This window comes from Cherax quadricarinatus, chromosome 56, assembly GCF_038502225.1.
Source record: "Cherax quadricarinatus isolate ZL_2023a chromosome 56, ASM3850222v1, whole genome shotgun sequence".
NCBI classification, from domain to species: domain Eukaryota; kingdom Metazoa; phylum Arthropoda; class Malacostraca; order Decapoda; family Parastacidae; genus Cherax; species Cherax quadricarinatus.
Genome location: NC_091347.1, coordinates 18,580,068 through 18,602,702, shown reverse-complemented (window position 1 = coordinate 18,602,702; position 22,635 = coordinate 18,580,068). Strand labels below are relative to the sequence as shown.

Genomic DNA, 22,635 nt, shown 5'->3' with positions numbered 1-22,635 from the left:
CTGAAAAACAAGGCAGGAGATTTAAATACCTTACCACCCTTTATATACAAAAAAGCATCACAAGTACTATCACCAATCATTGCAACACTCTTTAACAAATCCATTGAATCCTCCACCTTCCCTACAGTTCTCAAAATAGCAAGGGTCACCCCGATCCATAAAGGAGGAGACCAAACAGAGTTGAATAACTATAGGCCAATATCCAATTTACACCCTCTCTCAAAAATCTTCGAAAAATTAATTCATAAACGAATCTACTCCTACCTCATCTCCCATAACATTCTCAACCCCTGCCAATTTGGATTCAGGCCTAATAAAAATACTAATGATGCTATTATACACATGCTGGAACATATATACACTGCAATAGAGAAAAAAGAAGTCCCACTGGGGATCTTCATTGACTTACGTAAAGCTTTTGATACAGTTGACCATGACTTGCTCCACGTAAAATTGTCACACTATGGTATTAGAGGGCACTCCCTCAACTACCTCAAGTCTTACCTCGGCAACAGAAGCCAATATGTGTACGCAAATGGGGCAAGCTCTTCCGCACAACCAATTACAGTTGGTGTCCCACAGGGAAGTGTCCTTGGCCCTCTTCTCTTTCTCCTATACATAAATGACCTACCAAATGCTTCGCAATTACTCAAACCCACACTTTTTGCAGATGACACCACATACGTCTTCTCTCACCCGAGCCCAGTCACGCTAGCCAATACTGTAAACACCGAATTACAGAAAATATCTACCTGGATGAGGACTAACAAACTTACATTAAACATTGACAAAACCTACTTCATTCAGTTTGGTAGCAGAGCTACAAATGTACCTCTTAACATAACGATAAACGGATCACCTATCACAAAGCTAACAGAGGGAAAATTCTTAGGAATCCACCTCGATAATAGACTCAAATTTCATACACATATACAACAAATTTCTAAGAAAATTTCCAAGACTGTAGGCATACTATCGAAGATACGGTACTATGTTCCACAGTCAGCCCTCCTGGCCCTTTATCACTCTCTTATTTACCCCTATCTCACCTATGGAACTTGTGCATGGGGCTCAACAACAACTAACCATCTCAGACCACTAATTACCCAACAAAAGGCTGCAGTTAGAATGATAACAAATTCTCACTACAGGCAGCACACTCCACCAATATTCAAAACACTCAACCTACTCACCATACAAAACATCCATACTTATTATTGCACTTATTACATACATAGAACACTTAACTCTGATATTAACCCTCCCCTCAAACATCTCCTTGCCAACCTCAACAGAACACATGACCATAATACAAGGCACAGATCACTCTTTGATGTTCCTCGTGTCCATCTCACGCTATGCAAAAACTCAATGCACATAAAAGGCCCTAAAATCTGGAATTCATTACCTGTAAATATAAAAGAAACACTACCTGTTTATAAATTCAAGTCTCTTCTCAAAGTTCACTTACTCACTCAAAACCAAATAAATACTGAATAACTGAACCATATAAATTGTATATCCTAAATGTTACTCACTGGGTTGCTTAAATGTGCGTGGATGTAGTGCGGATGACAAGAAACAGATGATTGCTGATGTTATGAATGAAAAGAAGTTGGATGTCCTGGCCCTAAGCGAAACAAAGCTGAAGGGGGTAGGAGAGTTTCAGTGGGGGGAAATAAATGGGATTAAATCTGGAGTATCTGAGAGAGTTAGAGCAAAGGAAGGGGTAGCAGTAATGTTAAATGATCAGTTATGGAAGGAGAAAAGAGAATATGAATGTGTAAATTCAAGAATTATGTGGATTAAAGTAAAGGTTGGATGCGAGAAGTGGGTCATAATAAGCGTGTATGCACCTGGAGAAGAGAGGAATGCAGAGGAGAGAGAGAGATTTTGGGAGATGTTAAGTGAATGTATAGGAGCCTTTGAACCAAGTGAGAGAGTAATTGTGGTAGGGGACTTGAATGCTAAAGTAGGAGAAACTTTTAGAGAGGGTGTGGTAGGTAAGTTTGGGGTGCCAGGTGTAAATGATAATGGGAGCCCTTTGATTGAACTTTGTATAGAAAGGGGTTTAGTTATAGGTAATACATATTTTAAGAAAAAGAGGATAAATAAGTATACACGATATGATGTAGGGCGAAATGACAGTAGTTTGTTGGATTATGTATTGGTAGATAAAAGACTGTTGAGTAGACTTCAGGATGTACATGTTTATAGAGGGGCCACAGATATATCAGATCACTTTCTAGTTGTAGCTACACTGAGAGTAAAAGGTAGATGGGATACAAGGAGAATAGAAGCATCAAGGAAGAGAGAGGTAAAGGTTTATAAACTAAAAGAGGAGGCAGTTAGGGTAAGATATAAACAGCTATTGGAGGATAGATGGGCTAATGAGAGCATAGGCAATGGGGTCGAAGAGGTATGGGGTAGGTTTAAAAATGTAGTGTTAGAGTGTTCAGCAGAAGTTTGTGGTTACAGGAAAGTGGGTGCAGGAGGGAAGAGGAGCGATTGGTGGAATGATGATGTAAAGAGAGTAGTAAGGGAGAAAAAGTTAGCATATGAGAAGTTTTTACAAAGTAGAAGTGATGCAAGGAGGGAAGAGTATATGGAGAAAAAGAGAGAAGTTAAGAGAGTGGTGAAGCAATGTAAAAAGAGAGCAAATGAGAGAGTGGGTGAGATGTTATCAACAAATTTTGTTGAAAATAAGAAAAAGTTTTGGAGTGAGATTAACAAGTTAAGAAAGCCTAGAGAACAAATGGATTTGTCAGTTAAAAATAGGAGAGGAGAGTTATTAAATGGAGAGTTAGAGGTATTGGGAAGATGGAAGGAATATTTTGAGGAATTGTTAAATGTTGATGAAGATAGGGAAGCTGTGATTTCGTGTATAGGGCAAGGAGGAATAACATCTTGTAGGAGTGAGGAAGAGCCAGTTGTGAGTGTGGGGGAAGTTCGTGAGGCAGTAGGTAAAATGAAAGGGGGTAAGGCAGCCGGGATTGATGGGATAAAGATAGAAATGTTAAAAGCAGGTGGGGATATAGTTTTGGAGTGGTTGGTGCAATTATTTAATAAATGTATGGAAGAGGGTAAGGTACCTAGGGATTGGCAGAGAGCATGTATAGTTCCTTTGTATAAAGGCAAAGGGGATAAAAGAGAGTGCAAAAATTATAGGGGGATAAGTCTGTTGAGTGTACCTGGTAAAGTGTATGGTAGAGTTATAATTGAAAGAATTAAGAGTAAGACGGAGAATAGGATAGCAGATGAACAAGGAGGCTTTAGGAAAGGTAGGGGGTGTGTGGACCAGGTGTTTACAGTGAAACATATAAGTGAACAGTATTTAGATAAGGCTAAAGAGGTCTTTGTGGCATTTATGGATTTGGAAAAGGCGTATGACAGGGTGGATAGGGGGGCAATGTGGCAGATGTTGCAAGTGTATGGTGTAGGAGGTAGGTTACTGAAAGCAGTGAAGAGTTTTTACGAGGATAGTGAGGCTCAAGTTAGAGTATGTAGGAAAGAGGGAAATTTTTTCCCAGTAAAAGTAGGCCTTAGACAAGGATGTGTGATGTCACCGTGGTTGTTTAATATATTTATAGATGGGGTTGTAAGAGAAGTAAATGCGAGGGTCTTGGCAAGAGGCGTGGAGTTAAAAGATAAAGAATCACACACAAAGTGGGAGTTGTCACAGCTGCTCTTTGCTGATGACACTGTGCTCTTGGGAGATTCTGAAGAGAAGTTGCAGAGATTGGTGGATGAATTTGGTAGGGTGTGCAAAAGAAGAAAATTAAAGGTGAATACAGGAAAGAGTAAGGTTATGAGGATAACAAAAAGATTAGGTGATGAAAGATTGAATATCAGATTGGAGGGAGAGAGTATGGAGGAGGTGAACGTATTCAGATATTTGGGAGTGGACGTGTCAGCGGATGGGTCTATGAAAGATGAGGTGAATCATAGTATTGATGATGGAAAAAGAGTGAGTGGTGCACTTAGGAGTCTGTGGAGACAAAGAACTTTGTCCTTGGAGGCAAAGAGGGGAATGTATGAGAGTATAGTTTTACCAACGCTCTTATATGGGTGTGAAGCGTGGGTGATGAATGTTGCAGCGAGGAGAAGGCTGGAGGCAGTGGAGATGTCATGTCTGAGGGCAATGTGTGGTGTGAATATAATGCAGAGAATTCGTAGTTTGGAAGTTAGGAGGAGGTGCGGGATTACCAAAACTGTTGTCCAGAGGGCTGAGGAAGGGTTGTTGAGGTGGTTCGGACATGTAGAGAGAATGGAGCGAAACAGAATGACTTCAAGAGTGTATCAGTCTGTAGTGGAAGGAAGGCGGGGTAGGGGTCGGCTTAGGAAGGGTTGGAGGGAGGGGGTAAAGGAGGTTTTGTGTGCGAGGGGCTTGGACTTCCAGCAGGCATGCGTGAGCGTGTTTGATAGGAGTGAATGGAGACAAATGGTTTTTAATACTTGACGTGCTGTTGGAGTGTGAGCAAAGTAACATTTATGAAGGGATTCAGGGAAACCGGCAGGCCGGACTTGAGTCCTGGAGATGGGAAGTACAGTGCCTGCACTCTGAAGGAGGGGTGTTAATGTTGCAGTTTAAAAACTGTAGTGTAAAGCACCCTTCTGGCAAGACAGTGATGGAGTGAATGATGGTGAAAGTTTTTCTTTTTCGGGCCACCCTGCCTTGGTGGGAATCGGCCGGTGTGATAATAAAAAAAAAAAAAATAAATGTTAAACCTAACTTTGTTATTTTTTTTTTTAAATACACTACCTGAATGAACAGCAATGCATGCAACCATATGACCTGTCTTTGTAATACTCATTTGTATTCTATAGTTATCTGTTTACAATAATGTCTTATCACTGATTTCATCATTGCTTAGTTAATCTTAAGTTAATTTTAAGCCAGCCCGTAATGCTATGCATATAAGTGGCTTTGGCATGCTGCTCTTACCTGTATTTTTTTGTACCTCTGTATGTATGCTAAAATTTATAAATAAATATAAATAAATAAATAAATAAATGGTACTCCCTTCCCTGTATGCTTCCTAAGCCGGAAACTCCTTCCCACAGAAACGAGATACTCCACCATAGAAAAGGAATGTTTGGCCCTTGTGTGGGGTATCTCCAAGCTTAAATTTTATTTACTGGGAAAAGAATTCATTTTAGAAACAGATCACAAACCTTTGATATACCTAGAAACTTTTAAGGGAACCAACAGTCGCCTCTTGAGGTGGACATTGGCTCTCCAAGCTTTTAAGTTCCATATTGTGTATATCAATGGTTCATCCAATTATTTCTCTGACTGGTTAAGTCGTGACAGTCAGTAGAAGATTTGTTGCCTTGCGCGACTTCCACGTGTTAGAACTTTTTCCTCGCCTATTCTTCTTATACTCCTTGACTATAAGTCTTGGTATGGGGGAGTGTGAGGGAAAAGTTCAACAGATAGGAGTATCGAGCAAGTACATGGTAACAATAGTTTGATTGCCAGCTACTTGTTAAGGTAGGGGAAGTCTAGCTCCCACTATCCCCCCCCCCTTTTTCCCCCCACCCCGAAAGTGATAGTTTGATTGCCGGCTGCTTGTTAAGGTAGGGTAAGTCTAGCTCCCGCTATCCCCCCCTTCGTCCCCCCCCCCCGAAAGGTGACGTGTGGGGCTCCGGTCAAACAGTAACCACTTGACTCACAGCTCCCAGCACTACTGTAAGTACATGCCTGCTCATATTTTAGTGGACTTATTGGTTGAAAGCTTCACTTTTGACTAATAATAAACTTAGTCCCTTCAGCCTTGATATCTCATAAATATTTTAATAATCACCACGTCTTTTAGGTATTGTACTTATCATGGAGAGTGATTTCTTAAGCAGTGGGTAACCTGTCTCTCTTTACAGCTTGGAATAACAGATTGGGTCACCTGCCAACCAACGAGAAGAATTGATGGAGATGGACTAAAGTCGTGAGACGTCCCATGTTGGATCTATCTACCTGTTATGTATAGACGCAGGAACATAACCCCTCATCATAGCAGTGGTAACGAACCTGTTTTCCTGTCATCTGGACTAATTATTCACGGCTATAGACTGTGAAGAACGAGCCGGTGGGTTGTCACCAACACCTGCGACCCCCCCCCCACATCATCAGCAACGGCTACGATTTCAACAACACGCAGTGTCACCAACACCAGACACCCCAGTATCACTACATATATTAGCGTTGAGTTCAAATGTTATTTTTTTCATTTCATTTTTCATTTTTCTTTCAAATAGGATATACCTTTCATGTTTCCTTGTTTTATGTTTGCTTTAATAAATAATAAAGTGTTTATCTTTGTGAATTATTATTTCTTTTTTTTTTATCACACTGGCCGATTCCCACCAAGGCAGGGTGGCCCGAAAAAGAAAAACTTTCACCATCATTCACTCCATCACTGTCTTGCCAGAAGGGTGCTTTACACTACAGTTTTTAAACTGCAACATTAACACCCCTCCTTCAGAGTGCAGGCACTGTACTTCCCATCTCCAGGACTCAAGTCCGGCCTGCCGGTTTCCCTGAATCCCTTCATAAATGTTACTTTGCTCACACTCCAACAGCACGTCAAGTATTAAAAACCATTTGTCTCCATTCACTCCTATCAAACACGCTCACGCATGCCTGCTGGAAGTCCAAGCCCCTCGCACACAAAACCTCCTTTACCCCTCCCTCCAACCTTTCCTAGGCCGACCCCTACCCCGCCTTCCTTCCACTACAGACTGATACACTCTTGAAGTCATTCTGTTTCGCTCCATTCTCTCTACATGTCCGAACCACCTCAACAACCCTTCCTCAGCCCTCTGGACAACAGTTTTTCTTTTTCTATTCATTAAATTTCCTGAGGAGGAGCCAGCCTTGGTAATACTGTCTGAAGTTGTTACAGGGCTGAGTAAGCCTTCACATGTGACTTCATCTGACCGCATGACTTTTTTCTAGTCAACACTCCAGTACGTACATCTCGTGGCACTGTAGGCGTTCCTTCTTTATATAGGGCATGAGCAGGGGTTTCCTTGCAGCATGATGACTTAGCAGGCAGAAACCCTTTAGTAGGAGGTAATGGATGCACCGAATTGAGAGGTCACCCAGGAGTTCAGGATGCATTTTTTCAGTTGTGATGCAGTCAATATGTGGGTATTTATGTAGTTCTCTGTGTAGAATGTTATCAGTGTTTAGACATTATCCTTGGCTATCCATTATGAGGTTTTGTAGCAGGAACGATGTCTGATGGGAGGCCATGGAGGGCACCAAGTAAAAACATTACACTGGAATTTGCTGATCCAGTATGGCAACAAATTTCCTTTATGGTGGCTTTTTCTTGTCTTCAAGCCAATATACAGACCTTTTTGCCACTGTTCATCTTCCCGGTAAAAGTAGGTCTTAGACAGGGATGTGTAATGTCACCATGGTTGTTTAATATATTTATAGATGGGGGTTGTAAAAGAAGTAAATGCTAGGGTGTTGGGGAGAGGGGTGGGATTAAATTATGGGGAATCAAATACAAAATGAGAATTGACACAGTTACTTTTTGCTGATGATACTGTGCTTATGGGAGATTCTAAAGAAAAGTTGCAAAGGTTAGCGGATGAGTTTGGGAGGGTGTGTAACGGCAGAAAGTTGAAAGTGAACATAGATAAGAGTAAGGTGATGAGGGTATCAAATGATTTAGATAAAGAAAAACTGGGTATCACATTGGAAAGGAGGAGTATGGAAGAAGTGAACGTTTTCAGATAATTGTATTTGGAAGTTGACGTGTCGGTGGATGGGTTTATGAAGGATGAGGTTAACCATAGAATTGATGAGGGAAAAAAGGCGAGTGGTGCTTGAGGTATATGTGGAGGCAAAAAACATTATCAAGGGAGGCAAAGAAGGGAATGTATGAAAGTATAGTGGTACCAACACTCTTATATGGGTGGGAAGCTTGGGTTGTAAATGCTGCAGCGAGGAGGCGGTTGGAGGCAGTGGAGATGTCCTGTCTAAGGGCAATGTGTGGTGTAAATACTATGCAGAGAATTCAAAGTGTGGAAATTAGGAGGTGTGGAGTTAATAAAAGTATTAGTCAGAGGGCTGAAGAGGGGTTGTTGAGGTGGTTTGGTCATTTAGAGAGAATGGATCTAAGTAGAATGACATGGAGAGCGTATAAATCTGTAGGGGAAGGAAGGCGGGGTAGGGGTCGTCCTGAAAAAGGTTAGAGGGAGGGGGTAAAGGAGGTTTTGTGGGCGAGGGGCTTGGACTTCCAGCAAGTGTGCATGAGTGTTAAATAGGAGTGAATGGAGACGAATGGTTTTTGGGAATGTTGGAGTGTGAGCAGGGTAATATTTAGTGAAGGGATTCAGGGAAACCAGTTATTTTTATATAGCCGGACTTGAGTACTGGAAATAGGAAATACAATGCCTGCACTTTAAAGGAGGGGTTAGAGATATTGGCAGTTTGGAGGGATGTGTTATATATGCTTCTAAACTGTTGTATCTGGGCGCCTCTGCAAAAAATAGTGATTATGTCTGAGCAAGGTGAAAATGTTGAATGATGATGAAAGTATTTTTGTTATGGGTCACCCTGTCTCGGTGGGAGATGGCCGACTGGTTGAAAAAAAAAAAAATAATCCAGAGTTAGTGCAGGCAACATGTAGTAGCTTCAATTTGACGAAACAAACGAATTAGTACAAACACTTTCATTAGCAGCAATGCTACCCCGGAGACATTCATTTCCATTACTGACTGACTGCTAAGCCATCTTTACACACCCACAATGACACTCCTATTAGCATAGATAATGCCCAAAGCAAGCTACTGCACTGGTAGTTGGTCCAACCCTTGTATGCACATAGTACCTCAAAACTGAATTCCTTAATGAGAGTAAATTGTAACACAAAATTATTGTAACTCAACTTACCTATAGTATCCAACAGTTCCTGGATTTAACTTGACCCAGGTGTTTTCAGAGATGCCTTCTAGTACTACTTGAGTTGTCTTGCCTTCAAGTAAGACCTCTTTTATTGCCTTTGATGGATTTTTCTCTGTTGAAATGCTGACTGGTATCATCCAGAGACTATTATCCCCTGTAACAAAGATAAATTTTGTAAAACATATAAATAAATTAATCAGAAATTTTTTTTAACATGCTGGCCATTTCCCACCAAGGTAGGGTGACCCAAAAAAGAAAAACTTTCACCATCACTAAACACTTTCACCATCATTCACACAATCACTGTCTTTGCAGAGGCACCCACATACGACAGTTTAGATATCACTCCAAACAGCCAATATCCAAAACCCCTCCTTTGAAGTGTAGGCACTGTACTTCCCACCTCCAAGACATCAAATTCACAATTTTGATAAAAATTGGATAACATTTTGGTTCACCCTTATCAAGTAATACAGGGTTTTCCCTTTAATCTGTGGGTCTGTTAATGATGTATACCAGTATACATTAAGTTATAATAATAAAACTATGTATGAATTGCATACATCCCCCTCATTTTTGTTGTTTAAGCCATTGTTATGGAATCTTCTGTAAGCACTGCAGGGGGGAAAATGCTGTGCCAGTGTTGTTTACCTCCTTCAGTAAACCTTGTTAAACTAACTTTTACATCAAAATATAATTATGAAGACAAGTGGTTTTTAAGGGATTCAGGGAAACCGGTTATTTTTATATAGCCGGACTTGAGTCCTGGAAATGGGAAGTACAATACCTGCACTCTAAAGGAGGGGTTTTGGGATACTAGCAGTTTGGAGGGATATGTTGTGTATCTTTATACGTATATGCTTCTAAACTGTTGTGTTCTGAGCACCTCTGCAAAAACAGTGATTATGTGTGAGTGAGGTCAAAGTGTTGAATGATGATGAAAGTATTTTCTTTTTGGGGATTTTCTTTCTTTTTGGGTCACCCTGCGTCGGTGGGAGACGGCCGACTTGTTGGAGAAAAAAAAAAAAAAGTGGTTTTTATGGCTTCATGTACTGTGAAGTGAGAGCAAGGTAACATTTATGAAGGAATGCAGAAAAAACAGTTAGCTGGAACTGAACCCCTGGAAAAGGGAAGCACAGTACCTGCATCCTGAAGGGGGAATGGAAATGTTGCTGTCAGTCATGTGAGTTATGAAGTCTGCATATTTCTGGCAAGACAGCTATTGAATGAATTGTGGCAAAAAAGAAATTTCAGGTCGCCGTACATTGGCAGAAGGCTGGAGTGTTTAAAAGCAATAAAATATTACAAATATACATGATGTTTTTTATAAACTGTAGCCTTTTTTCTACATGTATAAATTTTTTTTTTATTATCACACTGGGCGATTCCCACCAAGGCAGGGTGGCCCGAAAAAGAAAAACTTTCACCATCATTCACTCCATCACTGTCTTGCCAGAAGGGTGCTTTACACTACAGTTTTTAAACTGCAACATTAACACCCCTCCTTCAGAGTGCAGGCACTGTACTTCCCATCTCCAGGACTCAAGTCCGGCCTGCCGGTTTCCCTGAACCCCTTCATAAATGTTACTTTGCTCACACTCCAACAGCACGTCAAGTATTAAAAACCATTCGTCTCCATTCACTCCTATCAAACACGCTCACGCACGCCTGCTGGAAGTCCAAGCCCCTCGCACACAAAACCTCCTTTACCCCCTCCCTCCAACCTTTCCTAGGCCGACCCCTACCCTGCCTTCCTTCCACTACAGACTGATACACTCTTGAAGTCATTCTGTTTCGCTCCATTCTCTTTACATGTCCGAAACCACCTCAACAACCCTTCCTCAGCCCTCTGGACAACAGTTTTGGTAATCCCGCACCTCCTCCTAACTTCCAAACTACGAATTCTCTGCATTATATTCACACCACACATTGCCCTCAGACATGACATCTCCACTGCCTCCAGCCTTCTCCTCGCTGCAACATTCATCACCCATGCTTCACACCCATATAAGAGTGTTGGTAAAACTATACTCTCATACATTCGCCTCTTTGCCTCCAAGGACAAAGTTCTTTGTCTCCACAGACTCCTAAGTGCACCACTCACCCTTTTCCCCTCATCAATTCTATGATTCACCTCATCCTTCATAGACCCATCCGCTGACACGTCCACTCCCAAATATCTGAATACATTCACCTCCTCCATACTCTCTCCCTCCAATCTGATATCCAATCTTTCATCACCTAATATTTTTGTTATCCTCATAACCTTACTCTTTCCTGTATTCACTTTTAATTTTCTTCTTTTGCACACCCTACCAAATTCATCCACCAATCTCTGCAACTTCTCTTCAGAATCTCCCAAGAGCACAGTGTCATCAGCAAAGAGCAACTGTGACAACTCCCACTTTATGTGTGATTCTTTATCTTTTAACTCCACGCCTCTTGTCAAGACCCTCGCATTTACTTCTCTTACAACCCCATCTATAAATATATTAAACAACCACGGTGACATCACACATCCTTGTCTTAGGCCTACTTTTACTGGGAAATAATTTCCCTCTTTCCTATGTACTCTAACTTGAGCCTCACTATCCTTGTAAAAACTCTTCACTGCTTTCAGTAACCTACCTCCTACATCATACACCTGCAACATCTGCCACATTGCCCCCCTATCCACCCTGTCATACGCCTTTTCCAAATCCATAAATGCCACAAAGACCTCTTTAGCCTTATCTAAATACTGTTCACTTATATGTTTCACTGTAAACACCTGGTCCACACACCCCCCTACCTTTCCTAAAGCCTCCTTGTTCATCTGCTATCCTATTCTCAGTCTTACTTTTAATTCTTTCAATAATAACTACCATACACTTTACCAGGTATACTCAACAGACTTATCCCCCTATAATTTTTGCACTCTCTTTTGTCCCCTTTGCCTTTATACAAAGGAACTATGCATGCTCTCTGCCAATCCCTAGGTACCTTACCCTCTTCCATACATTTATTAAATAATTGCATCAACCACTCCAAAACTATATCCCCACCTGCTTTTAACATTTCTATCTTTATCCCATCATGACTTAAATAATGCATAAGTTTATTAGGCAACTTAGTGTGTCCAAGAGTTCCTTGAATCAGTACATTCTGAGCAATTTATCAGGGAACATCCCTTATTCTTTGTGAATTAGTGTATATCAAGTTGCCAAGATAGCTGCCAATATGGGAATTCTGTTTGTGCTATCTTCTTGTTCCAGTTTGCTAGTTAAATTTTCAGATATCAGTAAAAAAAGACTATTAAGTAGTGTTCGCAGACTGTTATAAAAGAAGCTGAAGAACTTAAATTCACTAAAAAATGATTGCATTAACCCTTTGAGGGTCCGTCTCGTAGATCTACGGCTTTACGTTCAGGGTCCAAACCGTAGATCTACGTCATGAGCTCAGCTCACTTTGATAAACTGTGAGTGGTACATTTGGGCCTAGATATGAGAGAATACATCTATGTGGTATGTGTGCACCAAATAAAACAGATCCTGCAGCACGCTGTGTATAATGAGAGAAAAAAAACGAAATCATGATTTTTCGATTAAAACAGCGACTTTGCAGTGTTTTTTCGTATGTTTTTTATAGTTCTATTTGTGATTTCTTGGTCTCATTTGATAGAATGGAAGACATATTACAGAAATAAAGATGATTTTGATTGGTTTTAGCACTGGAAATGGCTTGAAACTGAGCTCAAAGTAGCAGAAATGTTAAATTTTTGCCGATATTCAAAAGTAAACAAACTACCTCACACGTCTAATACATGCCAGCTGGTGGGTCTAATATGCATTCACAAATATGGTGATGATATTTATACAATTATTACAGTATTGCATAACAGTAAATCTTCTATTTTTTGGTGTGAATAAAAATTCATATGTGAATAAAAAATCAAAATTGAATTCATTTGTAAAGCCTCAAAATGTAACTAATGAACAGAGGAAATGTTAGTTTAGTTCCAGGAATACCTACATCGTTTATTCTGGACCCTATTTTGAAATTGGAATATTTTGAACTTTGTGTAAAATTGGCCAAATTAAGAATTTCTGATCACTTTAATTTGTAGTTGAAACAGTTGACTTGGCGATTTCTTGTGCTCAATCGATAGAATAGAAGTAATACTAGTGAAATAGCTAAGAATTTGGTTGACTGGAATAATGTAATTGGCCTAAAATGGGAGTCAAAGTCGGCAAAATCGCCAATTCGTAAATATCGCTGACACATCAAAATTTGCGAGAGCATAATTTCGTCAATTTTCCATCAAATTTCGTACTTTTTGTTTTATTACCTTCACAAAAAGATTCTCTACCATTTCACAAGAAAAAATAAAAAATTTTTTTTTTGAAAATTCTTGGACACTAGGGCACCACTTCAGATTTGGGCCTTGGACCCTGAAGGGGTTAAGGTAGAGTGCCCCTACCATTCCTCATTATAGATACCTATTTACTTAAAAATAAAGCTCTAAATACCTGAGGAACCATCAGCTAAGAATCTCTGTTGGGTAAGAGTAAGTACTCTGTTATCTCCATCTTGGTGTGACACCACAGATATCATTGGAAAGCCAGTTTGCTTGGTCCAAGTGCTCATCACATCTCCCACTGGCTTACTTGATGCCTCACTAAGAGCTGCCCACAAGTCCTCCGTGTACGTATTGCCATACTGATGACGTGTTAGATATTTATTCATTCCAGCTCTGAAATCCTGTAAATAAATTAAAATACTGAAAAGCCCAAAATTATACTGCATACAAACTTTTTTGTATTATTGTTTACTATATATATAATTCATACAAGTTAATAGTATTTTAAATTAAGCCTTTTAATTAAAGTAGTAACTAATTAAACTGGAATTATTTTATATTGTGAGACCATTTTCCTAGAATGAAAGTTATACAGGGGTGAAAGGGGTAAAAAGTGGTTTTAAGAATGCAGTGTTAATGTGTGCAACAAATATTTGTCATTATAGGAAGGTGGATGTGGGAGGGAAGAGGAACAAGAAGCGGAATGAGGTACAAAGAATAGCAGAGAGAAAAAAGTTAACAAATGTAAACCTTTTGCTGTATGTCTTAACACATACAAAGTGGAACATATGGAGATAAAGTGACACATCATAAATAAGTAATGGGAAAGTACAAAAGAGCAAATAGAGACATTGCAAATGATATTGTCTTGAAAAGCAGTTCTTCATTATTTGCAGTTGACTCTTACAATTATTTTCTTTTGAGTTTCTGATGACTTCTGGCAACCCGTATAGTGTTTGGGTATTTGTAATGGAACCTTCTACCCCCCCTCCTCCGCCATTAACTTTCTGCGACTGTGTAAGGACAGTCATATTCTGCATGTCAGTGTTATTTTGTCTTGTTTGATCCCAGTGACTTTTAGCCCCACTATTTGCTATAGAAAATCTTTCAAGATGGTTAGGAATGAACCCAGTGTTCAGGAAAAGGCATGCATCCTTGTATGGGCACACAAAAAAGTGCCCACATGAGTTTTGTGCTCGTACTGGTCATGAAAAATCTACCATTAATCGTCTCACCACTTCCTCCAGTGATCAGCCCAATAACATCATCCACTCCCTAAGAAACAGAAACCTGGATGAGCTAGAGTGACTTCAGCTGCTAATGATAACTTTCTAAAGAGGGAAGTATTGAAAGATCTTTGGATAACAGCAGCAGAATGAAATAAAAACCACCAAGACTTACTGGGACATGTATCAGAAAGAAACATACAGAATCATCTTCAGGAAGAACTTTTATGCCATCTTGAATTCCTGCCAACAAACCTCTTCTAAGCAAACAAATGAGAACCAACATTGGACTACTGAAGGCTGGATTTAAGTTATATAGTGTGTGCATGTCAAGGTCAAGTTAGACACCACCTGTCAATAGCTCCTCTTGCAGCTACACAGGTAAAATCTTAACACACTGGAGTGATGATATGGGGCTGGTTTAGTGGATTCAAGGGTTGGGGAAAGAGATGATGATTATACTTCCTACCTAAAAGCACAATAATGAACAGACCTTGTTATGCAGATGTGCTTAAGGAACAATTCCTCACTTTTTTTGTTTTTTAACAAGTCGGCTGTCTCCCACCGAGGCAGGGTGACCCAAAAAGAAAGAAAATCCCCAAAAAGAACATACTTTCATCATCATTCAACACTTTCACCTCACTCACACATAATCACTGTTTTTGCAGAGGTGCTTAGAACACAACAGTTTAGAGGCATATATGTATAAAGATACACAACATATCCCTCCAAACTGCTAATATCCCAAACCCCTCCTTTAGAGTGCAGGCACTGTACTTCCCATTTCCAAGACTCAAGCCCAGCTATACAAAAATAACCGGTTTCACTGAATCACTTCACTAAATATTACCATGCTCACACTCCAACAGATCGTCAGGTCCCAAATACCATTCGTCTCTATTCACTCCTATCGAACACTCTCATGCACGCCTGCTGGAAGTCCAAGCCTCTCGCCCACCCCTTCCTTCCAACCTTTTCGAGGATGACCCCTACCCCACCTTCCTTCCCCTACAGATTTATATGCTCTCCATGTCATTCTACTTTGATCCATTCTCTCTAAATGACCAAACCACCTCAACAACCCCTCTTCAGCCCTCTGACTAATACTTTTATTAACTCCACACCTTCTCCTAATTTCCACACTCCGAATTTTCTGCATAATATTTACATCACACATTGCCCTTAGACAGGACATCTCCACTGCCTCCAACTGCCTCCTCACTGCTGCATTCACAACCCAAGCTTCACACCCATATAAGAGTGTTGGTGCTACTATACTTTCATACATTCTCTTCTTTGCCTCCATAGATAACGTTTTTTGTCTCCACATATACCTCAACGCACCACTCATCTTTTTTGCCTTATCAATTCTATGATTAACCTCATCCTTCATAAATCCATCCGCCGACACGTCAACTCCCAAGAATCTGAAAACATTCACTTCTTCCATACTCCTCCTCCCCAATTTAATATCTAATTTTTCTTTATCTAAATCATTTGATACCCTCATCACCTTACTCTTATCTATGTTCACTTTCAACTTTCTGCCTTTACACACACTCCCAAACTCATCCACTAACCTTTGCAATTTTTCTTTAGAATATCCCATAAGCACAGTATCATCAGCAAAAACAAACTGTGTCAATTCCCATTTTGTATTTAATTCCCCATAATTTAATCCCACCCCTCTCCCCAACACCCTGGCATTTACTTCTCTTACAACCCCATCTATAAATATATTAAACAACCATGGTGACATTACACATCCCAGTCTAAGACCTACTTTTACTGGGAAGTAGTCTCCCTCTCTTCTACACACCCTAACCTGAGCCTCACTATCCTCATAAAAACTCTTTACAGCATTTAGTAACTTACCCCCTATTCCATATACTTGTAACATCTGCCACATGGCTCCCCTATCCACCCTATCATATGCCTTTTCTAAATCCATAAATGCAATAAAAACTTCCCTACCTTTATCTAAATACTGTTCACATATATGCTTCAATGTAAACACTTGATCTACACATCCCCTACCCACTCTGAAACCTCCTTGCTCATCCGCAATCCTACATTCTGTCTTACCTCTAATTCTTTCAATAATAACCCCACCGTACACTTTTCCTGGTATACTCAGTAAACTTATTGCTCAATAATCTCTTTTGTCCCCCTTCCCTTTATATAAAGGGACTATACATGCTCTCTGCCAATCCCTAGGTACCTTCCCCTCTTTCATACATTTCTTTCTTTCTTTCAACACACCGGCCGTATCCCACCAAGGCAGGGTGGCCCAAAAAGAAAAACGAAAGTTTCTCTTAAATTTAGTAATTTATACGGGAGAAGGGGTTACTAGCCCCTTGCTCCCGGCATTTTAGTCGCCTCTTACAACACGCATGGCTTACGGAGGAAGAATTTTTCATACATTTATTAAACAAAAATACCAACCACTCCAACACTATATCCCCCCCTGCTTTTAACATTTCTGTCATGATCCCGTCAGTTCCAGCTGCTTTACCCCTTTTCATTCAACGTAATGCCTCATGCATCTCCCCCACGCTCACATCCTGCTCTTCACTCCTACAAGATGATATACCTCCCTGGCCAGTGCATGAAATTACCACCTCCCTTTCTTCGTTGACATTTAAAAGTTCCTCAAAATATTCTCGCCATCTACCTAATACCTCCATCTCCCCATCTACTAACTCCCCTACTCTGTTTTTAACTGACATATCCATTCGTTTCCTAGGCTTTCTTAACTTGTTAAACTCGCTCCAAAATTTTTTCTTATTTTCATTAAAATTTCTTGACAGTGCCTCTCCCACTCTATCATCTGCTCTCCTTTTGCACTCTCACCACTCTCTTCACCTTTCTTTTGCTCTCCATATACTCTATTCTTCGTATAATACTTCTGCTTTGTAAAAACCTCTCATAAGCTACCTTTTTCTCTTTTATCACACCCTTTACTTTATATATATATTTATATTTGGAAGGATGCAGTAGTACCTCCACTTTGAAAAACAGGCAGGGATGTTGCATTTCAATGGGTCAGTTATCATTATTATTATGCGAAGTGCTGAGCCATCTGGGGTGACACAGCACCTGGAGAGCGAGGTCTTTCGATTGAGATTCAATGCATTTTTAGAAAAACAGCTTTAGACAGAAATGATAGTAAATATGTTTTTTTTTTCTTCTGGTCACCCCACTTACACTAATACTGCAAACATTTACCTTATCTCCCAGATAACAGTGCAACATACGAATAACAGACGCCCCCTTCGAATACGAAATGTCATCAAATATCTCGTCCACTTCAGATGGATGGCCAACAGGTACCTCAATTGGATGTGAATTCTTGAGCGAGTCTAATTCTAATGCTCTAATGTAGGCATTTGTGACAAACTGAGTCCAGATGTCATATTCCGGAAACAAATGGTCTACACACAAGAACTCAACAAAGGTAGCATAGCCTTCATTAAGCCACAAATGAGTCCACCATTCCTGTCAATAAAAATTATTTAAATATAAATGTTTCAACAACAGCAACTGTATAAGTAGCACTTAGCATGTCATGTTTTCCTTAGTAACAGCACTTTCAAACTTAAGTGTAAAACTTTCATGAATCACTTTTGCAATAAGCAGTAAAAACAATTGTAATTAGCAAAAACCAATGCTCTCACCATTGTGACAAGATTACCAAACCACTGATGAGCAAGTTCATGACCAACAACCAATGCAATCCACTGACGTTGGCTGGCACTAGTATTGTCTGGATCAACAAGTAGGCAAGTTTCACGATATGTCACCAATCCCCAGTTCTCCATAGCACCTTCAGAGAAAAACAAATGGGCATTTTTCACTCCTTTACCTTAATACATGTATAACTATACTGCAATTAGTGATTATATATGAAACATTTTCCTAGGTAGTAGGTTGGAAAACAGCAACTGCCCAGGGAGGTACTACCGTCCTGCCAAGTGAGTGTACAACAAAAACCTGTAATTGTTTTACATGATGGTAGGATTGCTGGTGTCTTTTGTCTGTCTCATAAACATGCAAGATTTCAGGTATGTCTTGCTACTTCTACTTGCACTTAGGTCACACTACACATACATGTACAAGCATATATATACACACCCCTCTGGGTATTCTTCTATTTTCTTTCTAGTTCTTGTTCTTGTTTATTTCCTCTTATCTCCATGGGGAAGTGGAACAGAATTCTTCCTCTGTAAGCCATGCGTGTTGTAAGAGGCGACCAAAATGCCGGGAGCAAGGGGCTAGTAACTCCTTCTCCCGTATAAATTACTAAATTTAAAAGAGAAACTTTCGTTTTTCTTTTTGGGCCACCCTGCCTTGGTGGGATATGGCCGGTGTGTTGAAAGAAAGAAAGAAAGATATGAAACATTTTAATAGGAGCAAGTGATCATGGACCTCAAGGAGAAAGGAGCAGTTAGCAGGTGGTATAAATGACTACTGAAACAAAGGTGGGGTAGAAGAGGTATGGGAGTTATTTAAGAATGTACTAAGAGTGCAGCAGAGGTTTGTGGGTGTAGGAGGGTAAAGGTGGAATGATGAGGTGAAGGTGGTATGGGAGAAAAAGTTTGCATATGAAAAGTTTTACAATGTAAAAATACATACAGAAGGCAGAGTATATGCAGAGAAAAAGAGATGTTAAAAGAGTGGTGAGGCAGTGCAAAAGGAGAGCAAATGAAAGAGAATTTTTAGGCAAAACAGTTCTGGAAGGAGATAAGCCAATGAATGTGTCAGATAGCAACAAAAACAAGCAGATGCTAGAGGTGACTGTAGAGTACTGGAAAAATTGTGGAAACATTTTGAGTTGTTAAATGTTGACGATAAGAGGAAGGTAACAATTTCTTACATTAGGCAGAGAGGAATAAGATCTGGTAAGAGTAAGGAAAAAGCCAGAAAAGTGTGTGGGGCTAGTCCATGCAGCAATGGGAAGAATGAAAGTGTAAACCAGCTGGAAGAGACAGAATTAAGACAGATGCTAAAAGCAGGTTAGGCTAGTTTTGGAGTGGTTCGTGCATTTGTTCAATATATGCATAAAAGAAGAGAAGGTACCTAAGGATTGGCAGAAAGCACTCACAGTTCCTTTGTACAGAACATTAGGGAAATGGGAGTAAGACAGTACAGTAGGGCCCTGCTTTACGGCGTTTCCCCCTTACGGCGTTCAGCTAATACGGCAATTTCAAATTATGACTAAACTTTGCTATACGGCAAGTGGTCTTTCAAATACGGCGTGCCCTACCCAGTTTGTTTACATTCTCTGTGACCACATCTATCATGTCTGGAACTTTCGAAAATTTCAAGTGTTTTAAAGTTACAGCGCATTTTATATGTACTCTGATAATTATGCTTATGTGTACCTGTACTTAAATATACTTACACACTGAGCTGGCATGCAGGTACACATTAAAATCACCAAGAGTCTCTACTCATGACGCCATAGTAATACTACGTAATAATAATGTCTTGTACACATTATATGTCTTATTTTACGTTAATATAGATATTTTCATTAATCCATCTATGATATTTTCTTCAAAATTAAATAAGAAACACGTTCCTAGCATATAAACATTATACATACACCCACAGAATAAAAATTGACATAAATATGAGATTTCTTTGCAAAGAGGCTTTGTGGGAGCGTCGGAAGAAATGCGTTTTCTCTAGTCAAACACTGGAGGATACTAACTGTAGATAAATATTCCTTTCATATGCTTTCACTCTATATATAGCAATTAACAACCCTTGTGGGTTTAGTGCTTCTTTTTTATTATGATTATAATAATAATTCTTCTTTTCTTTCAACGTACCAGCCATATCCCACCGAGGTGGGGTGGCCCAAAAGGAAAAACGAAAGTTTCTCCTTTTAAATTTAGTAATATATACAGGAGAAGAGGTTACTAGCCCCTTGCTCCCGGCATTTTAGTCGCCTCTTATGACAAGCATGACTTACGGAGGAAGAATTCTGTTCCACTTCCCCATGGAGATGAGAGGAAATAAACAACAAAAACTAGAAAGAAAATAGACGAAAACCCAGAGGGGTATGTATATACATGCTTGTACATGTATGTAGTGTGACCTAAGTGTAAGTAGAAGTAGCAAGATGTACCTGAAATCTTGCATGTTTATGAGACAGAAAAAAGGACACCAGCAATCCTACCATCATGTAAAACAATTACAAGCTTTCATTTTACACTCACTTGGCAGAGTGAGAATGGAAGTGTTGGTCTTTATTTACTCTACTGTACTACTGTGGAGACAACTTGTACACAATGTAAGGTGTTTGTATGAATGTTTATGAACCATAACCAGATGCATTGTCTGTTTGTTTACATAGTGTGTGGGGGTGGTCAGGCTGGCTTCCCTACGCTACCCTACCTACCACACCACTTTCTACAAATAAATACTTTTCACCTTTTACCCAACATTACGACTACAAATATTTTAAGATAAGTAATGAGTGTACTGTATGTGCATTTTATCACTCTATGGAGCTTTAAGCATCGTTGTAGTATATTATATGTGGGTGGGGTGGCCAGCAATGAAATTTTCTTTATTATTTATTAAACATTAAATCTACAATACATGCTGTAAAGTGGGGGATTTACAGCATTTCGCTAATATGAACATTTCAAATTACAGTCTCTCCTCACTTAACGATGGAGTTCCGTTCCTAAGACCACATCTGTAAACACATTCGTCGCTAAGCGAGGAGCATATTACAGTGGAACTTCAGCTTACAAATTTAATCTGTTCCATGACCTCCTTCGTATCTCAATTTGTTCGTATGCTGAGTCAGTTTTCCTCATTTAAATTAAATGAAATGGCATTAATCCGTTCCAGCGGAATTCTTGCTCTTAGGAAGCATGACAAAATACTTCAATATGATGCTAATATCAACTCTACAGCTTATTTATATATCATAATTCATCTAATTCCATCACTCAAGGGATGCACAACAGGTGCATCAGTGTCAGTGTTCAGCATTTTTTTGATGTCAGCATCCTGTAACTCCATTAGCACAGTCAAGATGAGTATATAGAATTGTCAATGCTTATTGCTTGGGTACATTTATTCTGTTAGTGGGTTGGATCTGTGAAGGACCTGCCTAGTATGGGCCAACAGACCTACTGCAGTGTTCCTCCTTTCTAATGTTATTATGTACACACAACACCAATCATACCCATCCCCTCCCACTCATATATTTGTCTAATCTCTCTTTAGAGCTACCCAAGGTTCTATCGAAGCTAAAACCTTGGGCCCGTTGCTGTTTATAATATATATCAATGATCTTGATGAGGGAATTACTAGTGATATGAGCAAATTCGCCGATGACACAAAGATAGGTAGGATAATTGATTCAAACGTAGATGTTATGGAACTTCAGGAGGATTTAAACAAACTCTATTCTTGGTCAGAAAAGTGGCAGATGCAGTTCAATGTAGATAAATGCAAGGTTCTGAAGCTTGGGAGTGCCCATAACCCTAGTACTTATAAGTTAAATGATGTAGAACTTAGCCATACAGATTGCGAAAAGGACTTGGGGGTTATGGTGAGCAGCAACCTTAAACCAAGACAGCAATGCCTAAGCGTACGTAATAAGGCAAATAGATTACTGGGATTTATATCAAGAAGTGTAAGCAACAGAAGTCCAGAGGTCATACTGCAGCTTTATACATCATTAGTAAGGCCTCACCTAGATTATGCAGCTCAGTTCTGGTCTCCATATTACAAAATGGACATAAATTCGTTAGAAAACATTCAGCGTAGGATGACTAAATTAATACATAGCATTAGAAATCTTCCTTATGAAGAAAGATTGAAGACTCTTAAGTTACATTCACTTGTTAGATGAAGAATGAGGGGAGACCTGATCGAAGTGTATAAGTGGAAGATAGGTATTAATAAAGGGGATATTAATAAGGTCTTGAGGATGTCTCTCCAAGAGAGAACCCGCAGTAATGGATTTAAATTAGATAAGTTTAGATTTAGAAAGGACATAGGAAAGTATTGGTTTGGAAATAGGGTAGTTGATAAGTGGAACAGTCTACCTAGTTGGGTTATTGAGGCTGGGACTTTGGGTAGTTTCAAATCTAGGTTGGATAAGTACATGAGTGGGAGGG

General features: G+C 39.7%; 1 protein-coding gene across 2 annotated transcripts in view; it reads right to left on the bottom strand.

Annotated features, from left to right (window-relative positions):
* Positions 1 to 22,635, bottom strand: part of Psa (puromycin-sensitive aminopeptidase) — a 100,396-nt gene that overhangs the window by 39,227 nt on the left and 38,534 nt on the right. For both annotated transcript variants that reach the window (XM_070097123.1, XM_070097122.1), the window contains exons 7-10: positions 18,163 to 18,311; positions 17,714 to 17,983; positions 13,429 to 13,660; positions 8,909 to 9,074 (exon numbers count right to left, since the gene is read on the bottom strand). In XM_070097123.1, the coding sequence (XP_069953224.1) occupies positions 8,909 to 9,074; positions 13,429 to 13,660; positions 17,714 to 17,983; positions 18,163 to 18,311 (817 nt within the window). The remainder of the gene's footprint in view (positions 1 to 8,908; positions 9,075 to 13,428; positions 13,661 to 17,713; positions 17,984 to 18,162; positions 18,312 to 22,635) is intronic.